The sequence below is a fragment of the Acinonyx jubatus genome, chromosome B4 (assembly GCF_027475565.1).
Source record: "Acinonyx jubatus isolate Ajub_Pintada_27869175 chromosome B4, VMU_Ajub_asm_v1.0, whole genome shotgun sequence".
In the NCBI taxonomy this organism is placed as follows: domain Eukaryota; kingdom Metazoa; phylum Chordata; class Mammalia; order Carnivora; family Felidae; genus Acinonyx; species Acinonyx jubatus.
In genome coordinates this window covers 97,275,190-97,291,735 of record NC_069387.1, presented here as the reverse complement: position 1 = coordinate 97,291,735, position 16,546 = coordinate 97,275,190, and the positions used below count along the sequence as shown (strand labels likewise).

At 41.8% G+C, this 16,546-nt stretch overlaps 1 protein-coding gene and 1 pseudogene across 5 annotated transcripts in view; both read right to left on the bottom strand.

The window, feature by feature from the left end:
* The window catches only part of GLIPR1 (GLI pathogenesis related 1), a 61,478-nt gene that overhangs the window by 29,340 nt on the left and 15,592 nt on the right, over positions 1-16,546 (bottom strand). For all 5 annotated transcript variants that reach the window (XM_053226507.1, XM_027071220.2, XM_053226508.1 and 2 more), the window contains 2 exons: positions 9,127-9,405; positions 7,696-7,941 (listed from right to left, as the gene is read on the bottom strand). In XM_053226507.1, the coding sequence (XP_053082482.1) occupies positions 7,696-7,941; positions 9,127-9,318 (438 nt within the window). In that variant the 5' untranslated portion in view covers positions 9,319-9,405. The remainder of the gene's footprint in view (positions 1-7,695; positions 7,942-9,126; positions 9,406-16,546) is intronic.
* Positions 194-7,689, bottom strand: LOC106967389 (transcription factor BTF3-like; annotated as a pseudogene).

Here is a 16,546-nt window from a genome sequence, read left to right as displayed (position 1 = left end):
TGGCTCAGTCAGTTGAGCATCCAACTCTTGATTTTGGCTCAGGTCATGATCTCACGGTTTGTGGGATTGAGCCCCACGTCGAGCTCTGCACTGATGCAAGCCTGCTTGGGGGTCTCTCTCCTCCTCACTCTCTTCCCTGCCCCCAACCCAAATAAATAAATAAATATATATATATATATATATATATATATATATGTGTATAAATATATATATATATTTTTTTAAAAACACCTTTCCCTTTCTATAGCCCTTTAGAGCTCCCCTCTACTTGCTAGATGGGATGCTACTTGATTCATGGATTAGTTCATAAAACCAATTAGATCTTTAAAATTTACTTGGTTGAACTTTTGTTATTTGACACATCCATCACCATATAGTTACAAATTTTTTTTCTTGTGATGAGAACTTTTAAGATTTACTCTCTTAGGAATTCTCAAATATACAATATGATGTTAACTATAGTTGACATGCTGTACTTTACATCCCCAGGACTTAATTATTTTATAACTGTAAGTTTGAGCTTTTGACCACATTTACTCATTTTGTCTCCCCACCCCATCCCAACAACCACTAGTCTTTTCTCTCTTTCTAAGAGTTTGTTTCTTGTTTAGATTCCACATATATGTGAGACCATATGGTATTTGCCTTTCTTGGCCTGACTTATTTCACTAGCATAATACCCTCTAGGTCCATCCATGTTGTTGCAAATACCAGAATTTCTTCTTCAGGAAAATGTATTACATATATAGGAATATTACTTAGCCCTAAAAAAGAACAAAATCTATATTTTAACAAGTTCCTCAGGTGATTATTATGCATGCTAATTGGGTGCAATGTTGTCTGTATTCCTTTTACTATCACCACTATCAATCATTTTATATTTATTTTTTATCCTTTGGTCTTTGAGCACTTTCTCCAAGTATTCTATATCTTTGGGCTTCCCACACACACACCTTTAATGCTGTTTCTTTTGTCTTACTGTCTTTTACTTTTCTGGTCTCTTTTTTTCCAAGGGCATGCAATGTTAGTTACCATTTTGTTTTCATTGGTGTTTTCTCCTTTAAAGTCAAGTTGTAATTAACACAATAAAATCCATCCTTTTTAGGTGTACAGTTCCATGAATTTTGATAAAAACATAGTTGTGTAGCCACCGCCATATTCAAGACCTAGAATATTTCCATCACCCCAGAAAGTTCCCTTGTGTTCCTTTGTGGTTGGCTCCTACCCCCACCCCCTGACAATCACTAATCTGTTCTCTGTCTCTCTACTTTTGCTTTTTCCCAGAATTTTATATAAATGGGGTCAGTTTAAAAGTTTTTTTTCACTCTGGCATCTTTCACTGAGCATAAGTATTTGAGACCCATTCATACTGTTGGGTTCACTTCTTGATTGCATGGATGTCCCACAGTTTAGTTATCCATTCAAGTTGGTCTCTTGTTAAAAGCTTTATGGACATTGACAGGGCGCTTGGGTGGCTCAGCTAAGCATATGACTTCAGCTCAGGTCATGATCTCACAGTTCATGGGTTCAAGCCCCACATCGGCTCTGTGCTGACAGCTCAGGGCCTGGACCCTGCTTCAGATTCTGTGTCTCCCTCTCTCTGCCCTTCTTCCACTTGCACTCTGCCTCTCTCTCAAAAATAAACATTAAAAAAAACAAAAACAAAAAAGAATCAGACTTCGGCTTAGGTCATGATCTTGTGGTCTGTGAGTTGGAGCCCCGCGATGGGCTCTGTGCTGACAGCTCACAGCCTGGAGCCTGCTTTGGATTCTGTGTCTCCCTCTCTCTCTGTCCCTCCTGGCTTGCACTCTGTCTCTGTCTCTCAAATGAAAAAACAAACAAAAAAAAAAAACGTTAAAAAAAAATTTTTTTAAAGGCTGTATGGACACTCAGATTCTGGCTTCAACTTGTGGGCTCTGGGGCCACAAAGACTGAGTTCATATTCCAGCTTAGCCACTCACTGTGCGACCTTGCCCTTCGCTTCCTCGACTATTTAGTGAGGATAACGCTCTCAACTCTAAGGCTTATTTTGACATTTTAAATGGGATAGCAAGAAAGTGCTTAGAACAGCTGCTGGCACATGGCAAGCAGTCAGCAAATGTTCATGTTTTATTCTCTACTAATTTTCTTGTTTTAAAATCTTTGAAAACTCTCGTTTCAGGCAGATTCCTATTGTGTGCTTTCATTTCTTCTAATATAGTAAAAAAAAAAATAAACCTAATTATAAAAAAATAATGAGAACTGCTGATTATTGGGAATTTACTTGGTGCCAAGGTAATGTTAAGCACTTTACGTGCAACATCATGTTTAACACATCACTAAAGAAGTATTGCCTCTATTTTTATTGGTGGAAGTTGGAACGTACTTCTACTTGACCACAAAGTACTATGAGGGCAGTCCATGCCCTGAGCAAGATGCTGTTTTCCCTTCTAGCAGAAGCAGGGAAATCCTGCTTTTCTAACAAAAGCCTTCCTAACAAAAACGGCACATCTGGGGAACCTACTAGGGGCAGGTATGTCTCTCCTTTGGAGTTAACACCCCCTTCCCACCATCTTTCAAGTCTCAGTATGAGTCCGTCCGACTCATTATCAGGCACTATTATCAGGAGTATGGTAACACTGCAACATATATAAAACCAGGTAGAGAAACTGTGAAACATGTCCCACTTTATTGGTCTGTAACAGTGTAAAAATAAGCGGGTAGCAGTTGATGGGGGAGGTGGGGATAAAACCAAAAATGCGATCAATGGTGCCATCTAGTGGGCATTCTCAGCACTACCACACCTAAACTGCCCCACTCATACACTTAAGTCAAACCATTCTGTTACCAAATGTTATAAAGGTGAGCTGCCAGCAATAAAATATCTAATCTCCGATATTAATATACCAAAATTCTTAGTGCAAATCTATCTCTAGTGAAGACAAAGCTAAAGTGTGGACCTCATGTGTCAAGAAATATCACATCTTTAGGAGATAATGATTGGATCTAAATCTATTATCTTTACTCTGTACAATCACCCCTCACCAGCCAAAATCTGAAAATAGCTTGCTTTTTATTAATAGAAGATGAGGATAAGTGGGTTATTATAATAGCCACTTGAGGTAATTTCTGGCAAGAATTTACAATGGCAACTGAGTAGTCTTGAATCTCCCAGTAAGATTTCTTACAAGGATGAAAACATCAAATTTTAATGTAAAGGCATCTTTAACCAAGCTGTCAAAGTGTTCTTCCTATATAATTGGTGGAAAACCAGCTCATGGAGGAGATCTAACCTTTGTTTAATGCCTAAGTAGCAGCACTTTATTATAACTTACAAACATTCCATTACTTAATCCTTACAACATACCCGATATCTGGATCCCAGCTCTTCCTCTTATTAGTTTTGTGACACTGGGCAAACAAATCCTTCTTCTTCTTCTTTTTTTTTTTTTTAACTAGGCAAAAAAACCCTTTATTTTTAATGTTTATTTTTGAGACAGAGAGAGACAGAGCATCAACAGGGGAGGGTCAGAGAGAGAGACACACACACACAGACTCCGAAGCAGCCAACAGGCTCTGAGCTGTCAGCACAGAGCCCGACACGGGGCTCGAACTTACAGACTGTGAGATCATGACCTGAGCTGAAGTCAGACGCCCAACTGACTGAGCCACCCAAGCACCCTGGCAAAAAAACTTTATTAACCTTGTTTCAAACTTTATTCTCAGGCCTCTTCAGCTTAATTAGTTGCAAAGAATGAATTGTGTATAAGCAAAAACTAAAAAACGCTACGCTGTCCAAGGGGCTTGGGCTTAAAAATATTAGAGATCTAGATTTTATCAGATCCATGAACAGAATTCTAAAAAGCAGTCATAGTACAAAATAGCAGCTCCCAGTAACTTCTTCAAGCTCTGTCTTCAGAAGTTGACTCCGTTCAGTTTGCTTCCTTCTTGGAAGCTTCATCAAAATTCTCCACAAGATCTAGAACTTCATTCTCCTCCTCCTCTCTGGTAGCGAGTGGTGCTTTTCTGTCCAGGGACTGTGTGGGCAGAGCTTCAGCTGGTCTTTCCAAACTAGCCAGACTGCACCAAGTTGGTTTAAGATACTGGGCAGAATTTCTGTCAGCTGCTTGGTCTCAGTATGGCCTGGAATGTGAAAGTGTTTACTGCCCCAGATGCCTGAACTTTAGGCTCGTGGAAGTGGATCGCCATTCCTTGGTTTGTGAACATATTCACTTCTTCGATACCGGAGATAGCATTCACCCCTAACTTCTTTAAGGAGAACTGAAGTTTTTTATCATCTGCTGTAGTGGTTCTATGAACCACCTTCTTCTCTTTTTTTAATGTTTATTTATTTTTGAAGTGGGGAGAGAGGAGCAGAGAGAGGGAGACAGAGGATCCCGTGCAGGCTCTGTGCTGACAGCACAGAGCCCCAAGTGGGGCTCCACCTCACGAACTGAGATCATGACCTGAGCTGTAGACAGACTGAGCATTCAGGCACCCCAGAATCACCTTCTTCTTTAGGTGGACAGTTCCTTTCCCACCAATGCATATTTATGCTTTTAGTTTGGCTTGTTTCTCCTGGTTCATGATAGTTTCTCTCATCTTGTTGGAGCAGAAATGGGACCATGCAGGGGGACTAGGGTTTGTTTTCAGGGGGTCTAAGGTGGACCAGCTGAGGTTAGGTCTACACAAGTGGGCACGTAAGATGTGGGAAGACAACTTCCTAACTTCTCTGAGCCTGTTGTCTCATCTATGGATGATAGTGGTTCTCTGACAGGTTTGTGATAAGATTTGAATGGTTTCTTTAACCACGGAGAGCTGAGTACAACACTCACTTAAAAGTGGTTGCTGCGGGGGTACCTAGGTGGCTCAGTTGGTTAAACCTCTGGTCGTGATCTCATGGTTTGTGGGTTCCAGCCTCCCATTTGGCTCTGTGCTGACAGCTTAGGCCCTGGAGCCTGCTTCGGATTCTGTGTCTCCCTCTCTTTCTGCCCCTCCCCTGCTTGCACTCTGTCTGTCTCTCAAAAATAAATAAACATTTTTTTAAAAAATGGTTGCTGTGGATGCATTATGTCAGACCCAGGGGGTCCCTGGACTTCCTCTCCAGGAAAAGGCTTGCTTTTCAGAATCGGGGGTAGAATGTAGTGGTCTCCTTGCGAGAGCAGATTAGGGATCACTCAGCTTGGGCTCTGATACCTGTATGTAAGGAAATGAATTTTCTCATATCTGAAATGTTAGCTCTCCTTTTTTTGTCCTATATTGAAAGGGAACATTTACAAATAAGCCCAGCTAATTTGGGGAGGGCCATCTCTGAAAGCTCAGGTCTATGTGATGGATGTAAAACCAAGTTTCCTCCTCTTGTTTTGAGTCCCTGGAAGGATGGACATGGAGTGTCTTAACTGCATGGTTCAGGAGTCTGTGGCCGATATGACAGTCTTTAGATCTTTGCATATTTGTTGTGGTGAGCTACTAGCCATGCTTCTGAAGTACAAGGCTCATTTGTACACTCTGTCTACCTTGTACCCCTTTTCAGTTTTGCCTGGAGTTCTTCTCCTTTTCTTTTTCATTTGATAAGCTCTCCGTTAGTTTTCAAGAACCAAGTGATATGGCTCCTGCTGTGTAAATAACTCCTATGTCTCCATACCCCCCTTTGGCCAGATAAGTTGCTCTGCCCTCTTTGCTCACATAGCAACTTGTCAGTTTCTCCAAATTACACCAACAATGCATTGTATTACAGCCACTTACACATTGGTCTCTCCCCAAAGAAGGTCAATTCCTAAAGGTCAGGGGTCATTGCCATCTGTGTCCCTCATTCCTTGCACCACCCCCATTTCTCCTCACTTTTACTTCTTGGTGATGGTACTCCTCAATTAAGTGTTAGGACTGGGGCACCTGGGTGGCCCAGTTGGTTAAGCATCCCACTCTTGATTTTGGCTCAGGTCACCATCTCTTGATTCATGAGTAGAGCCCCACACAGGTCTCTGTGCTGACAGGAGAGACCCTGCTTGGGATTTTCTCTCCCCCCTCTCTCTGCCCCACACCCCCACTTGTGTGCTTTCTGTCTCAAAATAAATAAACATTAAAAAAATAAAGCGGTAGGACATAAGCTATTGTTCCAGGCTCTGTTTTGCAGGAATCTGCACTAAGACATATGATCAGTGAGTGCCTTACACAGTGCCTGGCATATGATAGAAGCTTAAACACTGACTGAATGAGAGTCCGTACCCTCAAACTGACAATTATTTTTGGAGACTTAAACAGTGCAATGTTGGGGCGCCTGGGTGGCTCAGTCGGTTAAGTGTTCGACTCTTTATCTCAGCTCAGATCATGATCTCACGGTTTCATGGGTTTAAGCCCCCTATCAGGCTGTGCTGACAGTGTGGAGCCTGCTTGGAATTCTCTCTCTCTCTCCCCCTCCCCTGCTCATGCTGTCTCTCTCTCAAAATAGATAAATAAACTTAAAAAAAAATTTAAACAGTGCAATGGTTAATGGTACCAGTGCCGCTTGTGGGCAAACTGGATTTAGCTTTCTTGCCTTCTAGGACTTGTGGGATTCTGATGGAATCACTTTTCTGGTTAAAATTTTTTGTAAACATAAGCCAAGATTAATTGTTTATGGGATAAGTCTAGGGGAAACCTAACTCATATTTTCAAGAAAGGGACCAATATTGCTGGTGGTTTGATAGCTCATTCTTGCCTATAATAATCTAGAGATGAAAATTTCACTGAAATCCGCCCTTCCCCTCACATCATGATAGTAAATATCTGTGCCAAACTTGTTTCACCTGTAACAACACCAGCGCGATCAGAGGCTCTATGAGGCTGAGCTGCCCTGAGACTTTTTCCAACAACATTTTGCTCTTTAAAAACACCTATTATTCCAAGTTAACTGCCTTGTTAGAAATGTTTGTACCCTCATACCTCACTTCAGCGAATTTTTGTATATAAGAAGCAGTCAGACATAGGTTCAGCACCCTTACTTATTGGCTTGACAAGGACTGCCAGGAAGAAAAGTAAATAAATGAAATGTGACCAGGATCAGGAGGCAGGATAGTAAGACAATAGACATGCTACCCTAGGGACTTGTTGACATCACGTTGCAAACATGCCTTAGGGTTAGGAAACCAAAACCAACCTGAGTTCAAAAAAAAAAAAAAAAAAAAAAATCTCAATGGGGGCAGAATAGCCACAGAATGGTTTACACAAGTTTACATGTTGGCCTCACCATTGTTTTTCTCTTCCTTGTGTGACCCATCACAGGCTCTCGGTTCATGTTTGAAGGAATAGGAGGCTATGGAATTGATGCTTCTGTCTGAGAGGCTTGTTTCTCCCAATTTTATAGACCCCAATCAACTGCCTCAAATTTTATAGAGGACGCATACTTGAAAATCCATTCACTCATAAAGTCCTCTGATTGCTCACAAATGGAACAAAGTGCCCCAGGCAGGCAGCTGTTACCAAAATACTCAAAGTCTGTCCAGATTGGTGAGCCTCACCTTTTGCGTTTAAACACATAACTAACCTCTTCAAGCACCACCCCCTCTGCTATTGAAGTCTGCTCCATTTTTTTATTTTTTTAGGTAAGCTTGTAAGCTCTACTCTCTGACATGTACAGGCACACCAGCTTACTCTATATTTTCTTAACACCAGATTCCAGTTTTCTCTTTGCCTTTGAAGAGATAGTTTCAAGAGAATACGGAGCAGGCAGATACTTACCTGAGTGTAATGGCCACAGACTTTGGTGCATTTCTGAGTCCTGAAGTCGTAGTATTGAACTTCATCGTACCAGTTTGTGATGGCTGAAGATGCAGAAAACAGGGATAGAGACCCAGCCCAGATGTTTTCTCCCAGAGAGGAGAAATTTGGATGTAGCTTGTAGCTTGAATGCAGCTGAACGTTGTGTACAAACTGACAGTTTCTTGCCCATGTTTGTGCAACTCGCGCTAGTGCTGGGTCCCAAGTCTGCAAAAAGAAACGTTAAACAGTAGGAGGGTCGAGAATGAAAATTGGGTTTTGTAAAGATCTTTCAACTACAATGAGGAAAAAGATTTGGAGAGGGATCAGTACAGACACTGGAAGATGAGGAACTGATGACCAGAGGGTTATGTGGCATCATACAGTTAATGAGAGAACAGAAAGCCCTCACCCATCACAGACAGGAATTAGACCTCTTGCTCAACCGCCAGGCACTGAAAGCTGTAAAGAGGCACCACTGAACCTACCCGGAATCAGGAAACGTTACAGGCCACCGCACCCCCTCCCTAATTAACCACGCCCAGTCCCTTTAAAGCCTTCTTGGCTAGGCAGAAACTGTGGAGCTGGCTTTTGGACCAGAGTCTGCCTTCTCATCAGGTGGCCGGCCTCCTGAGCAAAGCTTCTTTCAAAAAGAATGAAAACTGTTACCAAAAAATGTAACTGGAATGAGCAAAGTGAGAATTTGAAGGGGGGAATGAGGCATTATAATGGCGATGACTGAATAGAGAAGGGTCCTCCCTGTACGTGTGGTCTCCCAGTGTTGAATAAGGCCACTGGGAAACTTGATGATCTTGTTTTGTGGAATTTAGAATCTAAATGAGGGACACAGATCAGCATTTCACTGAGGGCCTGTTATGTGCAGAATACTTAAGGCTGTGTTTCACATGGTATATATAATTTAATAAACACAACAGCCCCTATCCTGAGGAGCTCAGAAAGATTAAAAACCAGCTCACAGCCACAGAGCCAGCATTCAAACCCATGCCTGACTGATTCAAAATCCTATCCTTTCCTGAGATGCCATGCTGCCTTCCAGAGAAAGTCAATATGCTCTGCCAGCAACAACAGAAAAGTAAACTTAGAGATAAACACACAAACAAAAAAAGCCCTCAAAAAATTAACAGGGAAGAAAGGGACAAAAAGAAAAAAAAAAAAGTAACATCTGACCAGAGGAAAGGAAGCATTTAAAAGGAGTAAAATGTACTTGCTGAGCTTGCTTAGAAAAGATGAGTCAACAGAGCTAAACCGGATTCGTTTTGATCACAGATCGTGAATTTACTGCAAACGTTAATCACAATGGGAACAAAAAGGCATTTAGGATTAGCAAGGACTGACCTCTAAAATCAACACACGTTAGCTTACTTCTATCACGAATACTGATATTTTCCTTACCATGTATAGCATATCACTGGCAGTTGGATTCACTTCTGATCGGAACTTGTTATGAAATCGAACACAGTCTTTGATGAAATCTTCATTTTCGATACCTGGCAAACTAATTGCTGTGTTTTCATAGCTGGAAACTAAGGAAACCATCCAGGCTGTCATGGCAAGTGTGGCCCGCATGCTCGGTCTGTCTGGCATGGAGCCCTCGGAGGCTGGAAACCGGAGCCAGTGAAGGTTCTGAATGCGTGTGCCTCTCTCAGTTTGACAAAGCGTGGCTGATTTCAGCTTTGAGAAAATGGAAAGCAGAACTTGAGTTCATCACAAGTTTAAAGAAATGGGTTTCGCCATATATGGTTTGCCGCCACTTTTGTGCTCTTAACCCTGCCGTTTCAGTGGTTCTCAGTGACACAGCACCTATTACAACATAGATATTTACAAGGCTGCATCAGACTTTCTTTCGAGTTAGGGGGGATACTTTCAAAGGAAATTCTGGAATCTCCAGAAATAACAGTCTCAATTTTTATGGAGGTTCTGGTGGTTAAATAAAAACATATCTCTTACTCCCATAAATGCCTTGCAAAATGCTTTTCAAACTTGTTTAGAGTCATATCAGCACAGTGGTTGGAATATCTGGCTAACATCTTAACTTGACCTAGAATTCATTCACAGTGGTGTGTGTGTGTGTGTGTGTGTGTGTAACCATGGCAAAGAGAGGGCAGAGAGAGAGAATAGTAGAGAGAGCACTGGTCTCAATTTCAGATTTTAGTTTAAGTTCTGTTCCTCACTAGTTGCAGCTGCCTATTTACTGAATGAAGCAAATAAAACTTTTTCTAGCCCCTTAATCAGAGAGGATTTGGGAGGATCTAATGAACTAGCCAATATATTAACACATATTAAATGTCTGCACTGGGTATTCAGTTTAGTAATAGGAGATAAACACGCTGCCCTCAAGAAGCTGAGAGAAGCAGGAGCTGTGGGGTGGTGACAAGCCCAGGGACAGTTGAAGGTCTGGGTGGAGGGAAGCACCAGGGGCTGAGGACTTATGGAGGATGCTTACCCCATTCTGACACGGGTTGAAATGGCTTCCTACAACAGCAGTGAGGTCTTTGCTGAGCTGGAATCAGACTGGTGTTGAAGTGAAAAAAAAAAATAAGGAAGTAAAGGGAATTGGAGAATAGGAACCATATATCTGCTGCAGGCAGGCTGGGTCCAAGGACCCAGAGGGTTCTTGGCTTGAGAAAGGTGGACATCAGATGTGGGCCAGCAGGAGGTGAAAGTAGAGTTTATTGAAGATATATATATATATATATATATATATATATATATATATATATATATATATGGAGAGAGAGAGATTCGGACAGAGTATCCAGGAAAGGAAAAGAGCATGAGTCTCGCCTTTGCTTGGGGTCTGGGGTTTTTACTATCAATTATGGTCAGGTACATGTGTCCTCTTAGGCATCTAGGAACTGGTCAGAACCAGGACAGAGTCCGGGTGTCCTTCATAAGTCACTCATTCCCTGAAGTCATGGGTCTTGGCACCAAGGTGTTTGGAGTCAGTAGTCTTAGAGAATGTTTATGATGATCCTGCCTCATCACTCCTTAGATTTATTGTGCTGGGAGACTCCAAACATATTATTATCTCTTTGTCCCTTACAAGGAAGACATATGTAGCCTGGATGGCTCAGTCTGTAGTGAATATGACTATTGATCTCAGGGTTGTGAGTTCAAGCCTCACGTTGGGCATAGAGCCTACTTTAAAAAAACAAAGGAGAACATAGGCTATTTGCATTACAAGGCATGTGTAGAGTAGAATGTGGGTGCAGGTCCTAGCAAGAATAGAAACTGGAAAAGAAGCAAAGGAAAAAAATGGCTTTTTTTGTTTTTTTCCCCATGGGGTCTCTTCAGCTTCTCTGTCTCATACCCAGCTGTGAAGTTGGAAACAAAATAGAGAAAGAGCCACTGCACGTTGTCTCTCTCTACAGAGATGGTCTTCAAGTATGGCTGGTAGGAAACATGGTACCTGGTTCTCATGGAATTTAGAATCCAAATAGTGCTTTCACGACAGAGACAGCAGTAAGAGGCAGATCAGGGAGAACTTGCTGGCTTCTGCCAATGATTTGGATTTTATCACGAATCGAATGAGAAGTTATTGAAGGGTTTTTTTGTTTGTTTTTTTAGCTGTAGTTGGGGTGTGATCTGGTTTTAGAAACAATAGTGTTTTAGAAAACCAAGAGATGTGGAGAATGGAACAGGTTTGGGGGTGATTATTTTTGATGGAAACTCTTAAAAGGAAACATTATAGAACTCTGAGGTGAATGTATTGCCCACCCCCGATAACCTCACAAAATACTCATAAATAATCTCAATTGTGTCCAGGCTGCCTAATTGGTACCAGCATTTCTTTCCATTATATTGACCTAAGACTTCTTGTCTAGGGCTCAGAGGTAACCTTTTGATCAAGGTAGTCAACAGTGAGACATTCCTGCAGCTTGAGGTGAGATGCAGGCCTGGGACTGCTTCCCACCTTCTTCTGACTCTCTGTGAGCTAGATTGTCTGAGTTTTGAACACCAGAACAAGAAAAATGCGACCCTGCAAACGAGGAAATTTAGTGACATTTTGTGATTGCTTGAGCAATCCCCATTGCACACATACAACTCCCAAGAATAAGCAATATTATCTTGGTATTGAAAAGAACTAATCAATTTTTTCTCTAATTTCTTGAAAATAACAAGCAAAAGGGAATGTCTGCCCTTAGAGACTCTTTTTACATTATTATGCCAGGCAAATTAGCTCTTCTGAGCTACAACCCTCAACACTTCTTAATTTCCACAAACAGAAAGGTCTCCACAACAAAAGCCCACAGAAGAGGGTTTGCTCAGAACAGGAACTTTTAGCAAGGAGCAAATGCAAGCCTCTGCTTCTTTTCAAGAAGGCTTACAACTTGGCTGAGTCTTTCCTGTTCTTAACCTGGTCTTTGCCATGGTGTCCTTGAAAAGTACGCATGTGTGTTAAGAAAGAAACTTGTTTTCAGTGTTAATCTCTCTGAATGGTGGCAGTTTAGATTTTTTCTTTACTTCCCTCCTCTTCTTTATTGTGGAATTTTTTTTTTTTACAGTAAGCATATAGTAATCGGAAAAAAAACACCCTAGTACTATTTTTATTTTGGAGAACCATGGGATCTTTATAATCGTACACAAATTAACTCATATAGACTGCTGATAAAGGCTTGCATAGATAAAATGCTTAAGGATTATCGAGTATCCCAGTACTTTTTGTTTGAAGAGGCCTCAAACAAATGGAAGTTGAGGAGGGTAACCAGTCATTGTTCACGATGTCATGAGGAAGACACTAAGGTGTAGATCATTCACAGGGCTATGAGAAAGACAAAAAAGATTAATAAGCGGAGAGCTGCAATAATCCAAATAAATTGAGATCATGGAACCAGTTGGTTGGATTTAACCATTTCACATTGTCAGATAACTCCTGTTCAACTTGTATCTGTGTTTCCTGTTGAATATCTAATGGTTTTGATGCAGCTGGGAAGACAGAGCATTAATCTCAGATTGTAAATTGGGGGAAGAAGCTCCTTGCAGGTGTTTTTTCACTAACTCCCAGGAGTGCTGAGACATATTATATTGTAAGAGAGTGACACAAATTTTGTCATGTCGCCGGTCACATTGTATACTTTGATGATCAACAAGTGCCTGTTGGCGGTCCCCCATGCATTCGAGGGCTGCTTCAGCGGCTTGTCGTCTCTGCCTAATACTGTTAGCAACCTGCCTTTGAGTAGTCGTTGCCTTGGTGATATCAGTCATTACGTGATTGACTACTTTAGCATTGTGGATAGACTTTGTCAGGGAGACCTCGGCAACAGAGGCTATGGTTAAGATGACAACCGATGAGATAAGGAAGGCAATGAGCCATCCAACAAATCTTTTAGGTCTCCACTTAGAAATGGCTTGGGCTAATTCAGCAATACCGTTGCACCCTTCCCAGGGCCCTGTTAGATTTACCGGCAACCAAATTTGAGGCTATCCTTTTAAGATAAACATAGGCGAGACAGAAAGTTTGGTGATGTTATAATGGCTGCTACAGGCTGTGTACCAAGCCAGAGGAGGTACTTCAAAAACAATATGGGTTGTCGAATCTTGTATTAACTGGCTTAGTGGAAATTATGAAAACATAGGGATGAGGTGTACAGATCACGACGCTGTCTGAGACAATCTGTGTGAGATTCATATGAAAGGTACCATTACTATTAGCAAAATGCCTGTGAGGGAGATGGCATAACAAAACGGGAAGGCTAAGACGCTGTAAGTTGTGATGCCACAGGTTATGTGAACCTGTTTTCAATTCTTAATGTTGGCCCTGAAAGTCCACCATCAGTGCAAAGGATGGAGAAGTTGCGAGGTTCTGAAAACCCAATTGGTTTGCCCACTGAGGTTGTGTCCTTTAGGACCCTAGTTAATGAGAGTAAGATTTTGAAAAAAATTCCTCTTTATGGGCAAGGGAGGTCCGGCAGGGCTGCTAGATGACTGAAGAGCCACAAGGGGACCATATCTTCTTTATGTGACAATGATCAGTGGGGAGGAGTGGATGAGACTCCTTGGTGGAGGTGGATGTAGCGAAGGAGGCTACTGAAATGAATGTCAAATTTGCCTTGTGGTCCTGTGTTTTAGGCATGTGGTGAAGATACATCTGTGCTGTGATTTTTAAACATCCAGAAGGTTTTCAAACATCCAGGTTACACAAAAAGGAGGGAAATGTGATGATGATATGGGGCAAGCTGACAGCAAAGCACAGGCTAACATCACCCCATCCACCCCTAGGTGGATTATGTGTGATATTCCTTGGACACTCCTGGCTACTCAAGAACAGAGAAAAGGGGTTTAAGTACTTGCCATGGTGATGTGGGAGACTAAAACAAATGAAAAATTAAATTTCTTTACTGCCTACAGCCCATTGACAAGTCCTTGAAACTGGCAGAGTGACTTCCCTCTAGGAGCTCAGCTGCCTCAATGATGACACTTTCTAGGGGTAAAAGGGAATCTTAGCTTAACATTATCCTGACATCCAGGATCCCGTAAGTCTACTTTGACATATAAAAATTCCTTTAGAAAGTTCCTTAATCTCAACTGCCCCTAGATGCTGGCAATCATACTGCAAGCTTATGGCCCCCAATACACATCTGAAGGGTCTCATGACTGAGGTTTTACTAAACAGTAATAAATGGAGTTTCCCTAGCAACAGCTAGCCCCTCAAGGTCCTGGAAACCTTGCTTCCAAGATTCCTCAGAGACTTACTCTATCCCTGACCCCCGCCCAACCTGAGGGTATGTAATGAGTTACCCATCATGACCCCCCGCAGCTCTTCTGCCCACGGGTCCTGTCCCTGTGCTTTAATAAAATCACCTTTTGCACCAAAGACTTCAAGAATTCTTTCTTGGCCATCAGCTCCAGACCACCCTACCATCATCCCAAAACTTCATTAAGGACACAAAAGGAACAGAAGTATTCAGCTTTAACCAATCTCTCCATTTAGTAAGAGGGCCTTTTGGCAGAAGCCAGATGCCTTCAGTCCAAAAAGAATCATTACTGGTTAGTGGACGGTCTGCATCCCACCATGTAAACAGCTTAAAGAAAGGGGGGTCTATGATATGAACCCAATACAGTGAAGAAAAAGCAGTAGTGTCTGGATAAAGAAAAAGATTCAGCAAATCATTACCTTAGCCGAGTTTTGAGAAACTACAGCTAAATATGCTAAAAACCTGTTTTCTGGGGTTGGTGGCACTCAGACACGGCCTATGACCTCACTGACATGATGATCAAGCTTCTTAAGTTGTTCCCAGGTGACATCACTTGCCTTGGTCATTTGTGGGCATGGTCTCCCCTTACAAAGACAAATCGGCCATCTGAGGAAACGGGTTGAAAGGCTGATCCTTCCAAATCATGGTATGGTTTGATCAGATGGGCACATGCCCAGTGCGGTCCTGATGGGAGAACACATGCATGTCCCCATCCCCATGTTATCAGTTCATAGGGTCCTTTCCATGAATTATTGCCTCGTATATCTTTAAGTAGCACTTAGGCTCTGATACTTGAGCCAGGAGATGTGGCGCAAAATGCCATTCAGCAGCTGTGAGGCCATGGGAATCACAATTTAAAAAATTTAGAGTGTGTAAGGCTTTATACAGTGAATTCCAAGGTGGGGGGTCATTGTGCAGTTTCACCCTTTTTTGTTTGTGAAGCGGTTTTTTTTTTTTTTAATTTAATGTTTATTTATTTTGAGAGAAAGAGAGAGGGAGAGACAGAGTGTAAGCATAGGAGGGTCAGAGAGAGGGAGACACAGAATCCAAAGCAGGCTACAGGCTCCTAGCTGTCAGCACAGAGACAGACATGGGGCTCGAACCCACAAACCATGAGATCATGACCTGAGCTGAAATTGAATGTTTAACTGACCGAATCACCCAGGTGCACCTGTGAAGCATTTGTTTTAAAGTGGCATGTGTACATTCTATAATAGCTTGTCCAGTAGAGTTATATGGTTGTTAGCAAAACTTAGCTCCTTTAACATTGAGAAGTTTTAACTAAATAAAGACCTGAAAAAGACAAAACATAAGCTTTGGTTTTCCCAGCAGACAAAAGAGAAAAAAAACGAACAACTTTGTTTACATTTTCTTATCAAGAGCAGATCAACAGTCCAAGAAAACTTAGTCTCTTGAACACAGAGAAAAGCAGAATTTGAATCTTATACCAGTGTACTTTTAAAATCTATTCATTTCAACGTTAGTCCATCCTGACCACACATAAAATTCCTTTCCAAAGATTTCCCTTCACGAACCTTCTACAACTTTCCTTTGCATTCAGATTTTGTCCCAAGCCATTTCTCTGCCAACAACCAGTCTCATTTAGGACAAAATTACTTTCTTTTACCTTCAACAAAAAAATGTATTTCCATTCTTTAATCTTTCTTACATATCTCCTACTTTTCTACATATGGAATTGCTTTCCTTATTTCCATCAGTCTTTAGTACACTTAGCAGAATTTTAGCTCTTAGAAACCTTAGTCTCCAATGAAAACTTCGTAACTGATGAGGGAGTGTGGGGCAAGCTGAGAGTAAAATACAGCCTGGCACACACACTCCCCTCCCCCACCCCCCACCCCAGGTGTAATGTGTGTGATATTCCTTTGACATTCCTGGCTACCCAAGAACAAAGGAAAGGGGTTGAAGTGCTTGCCATGCTGATGTGAGAAACTAAGGTAAATGAAAAATTAAATTCCCTTAATGCCTACTGCCCATTGACAAGTCCTTGAAACTGTCAGAGTGACATCTCTCTAGGAGCTCAGCTGACTCAATGATGACACTTTGCTGGGGGCAAAAGAGAACCTTAGGTTAACAGTGTCCCAAACGGGAGGATCCTG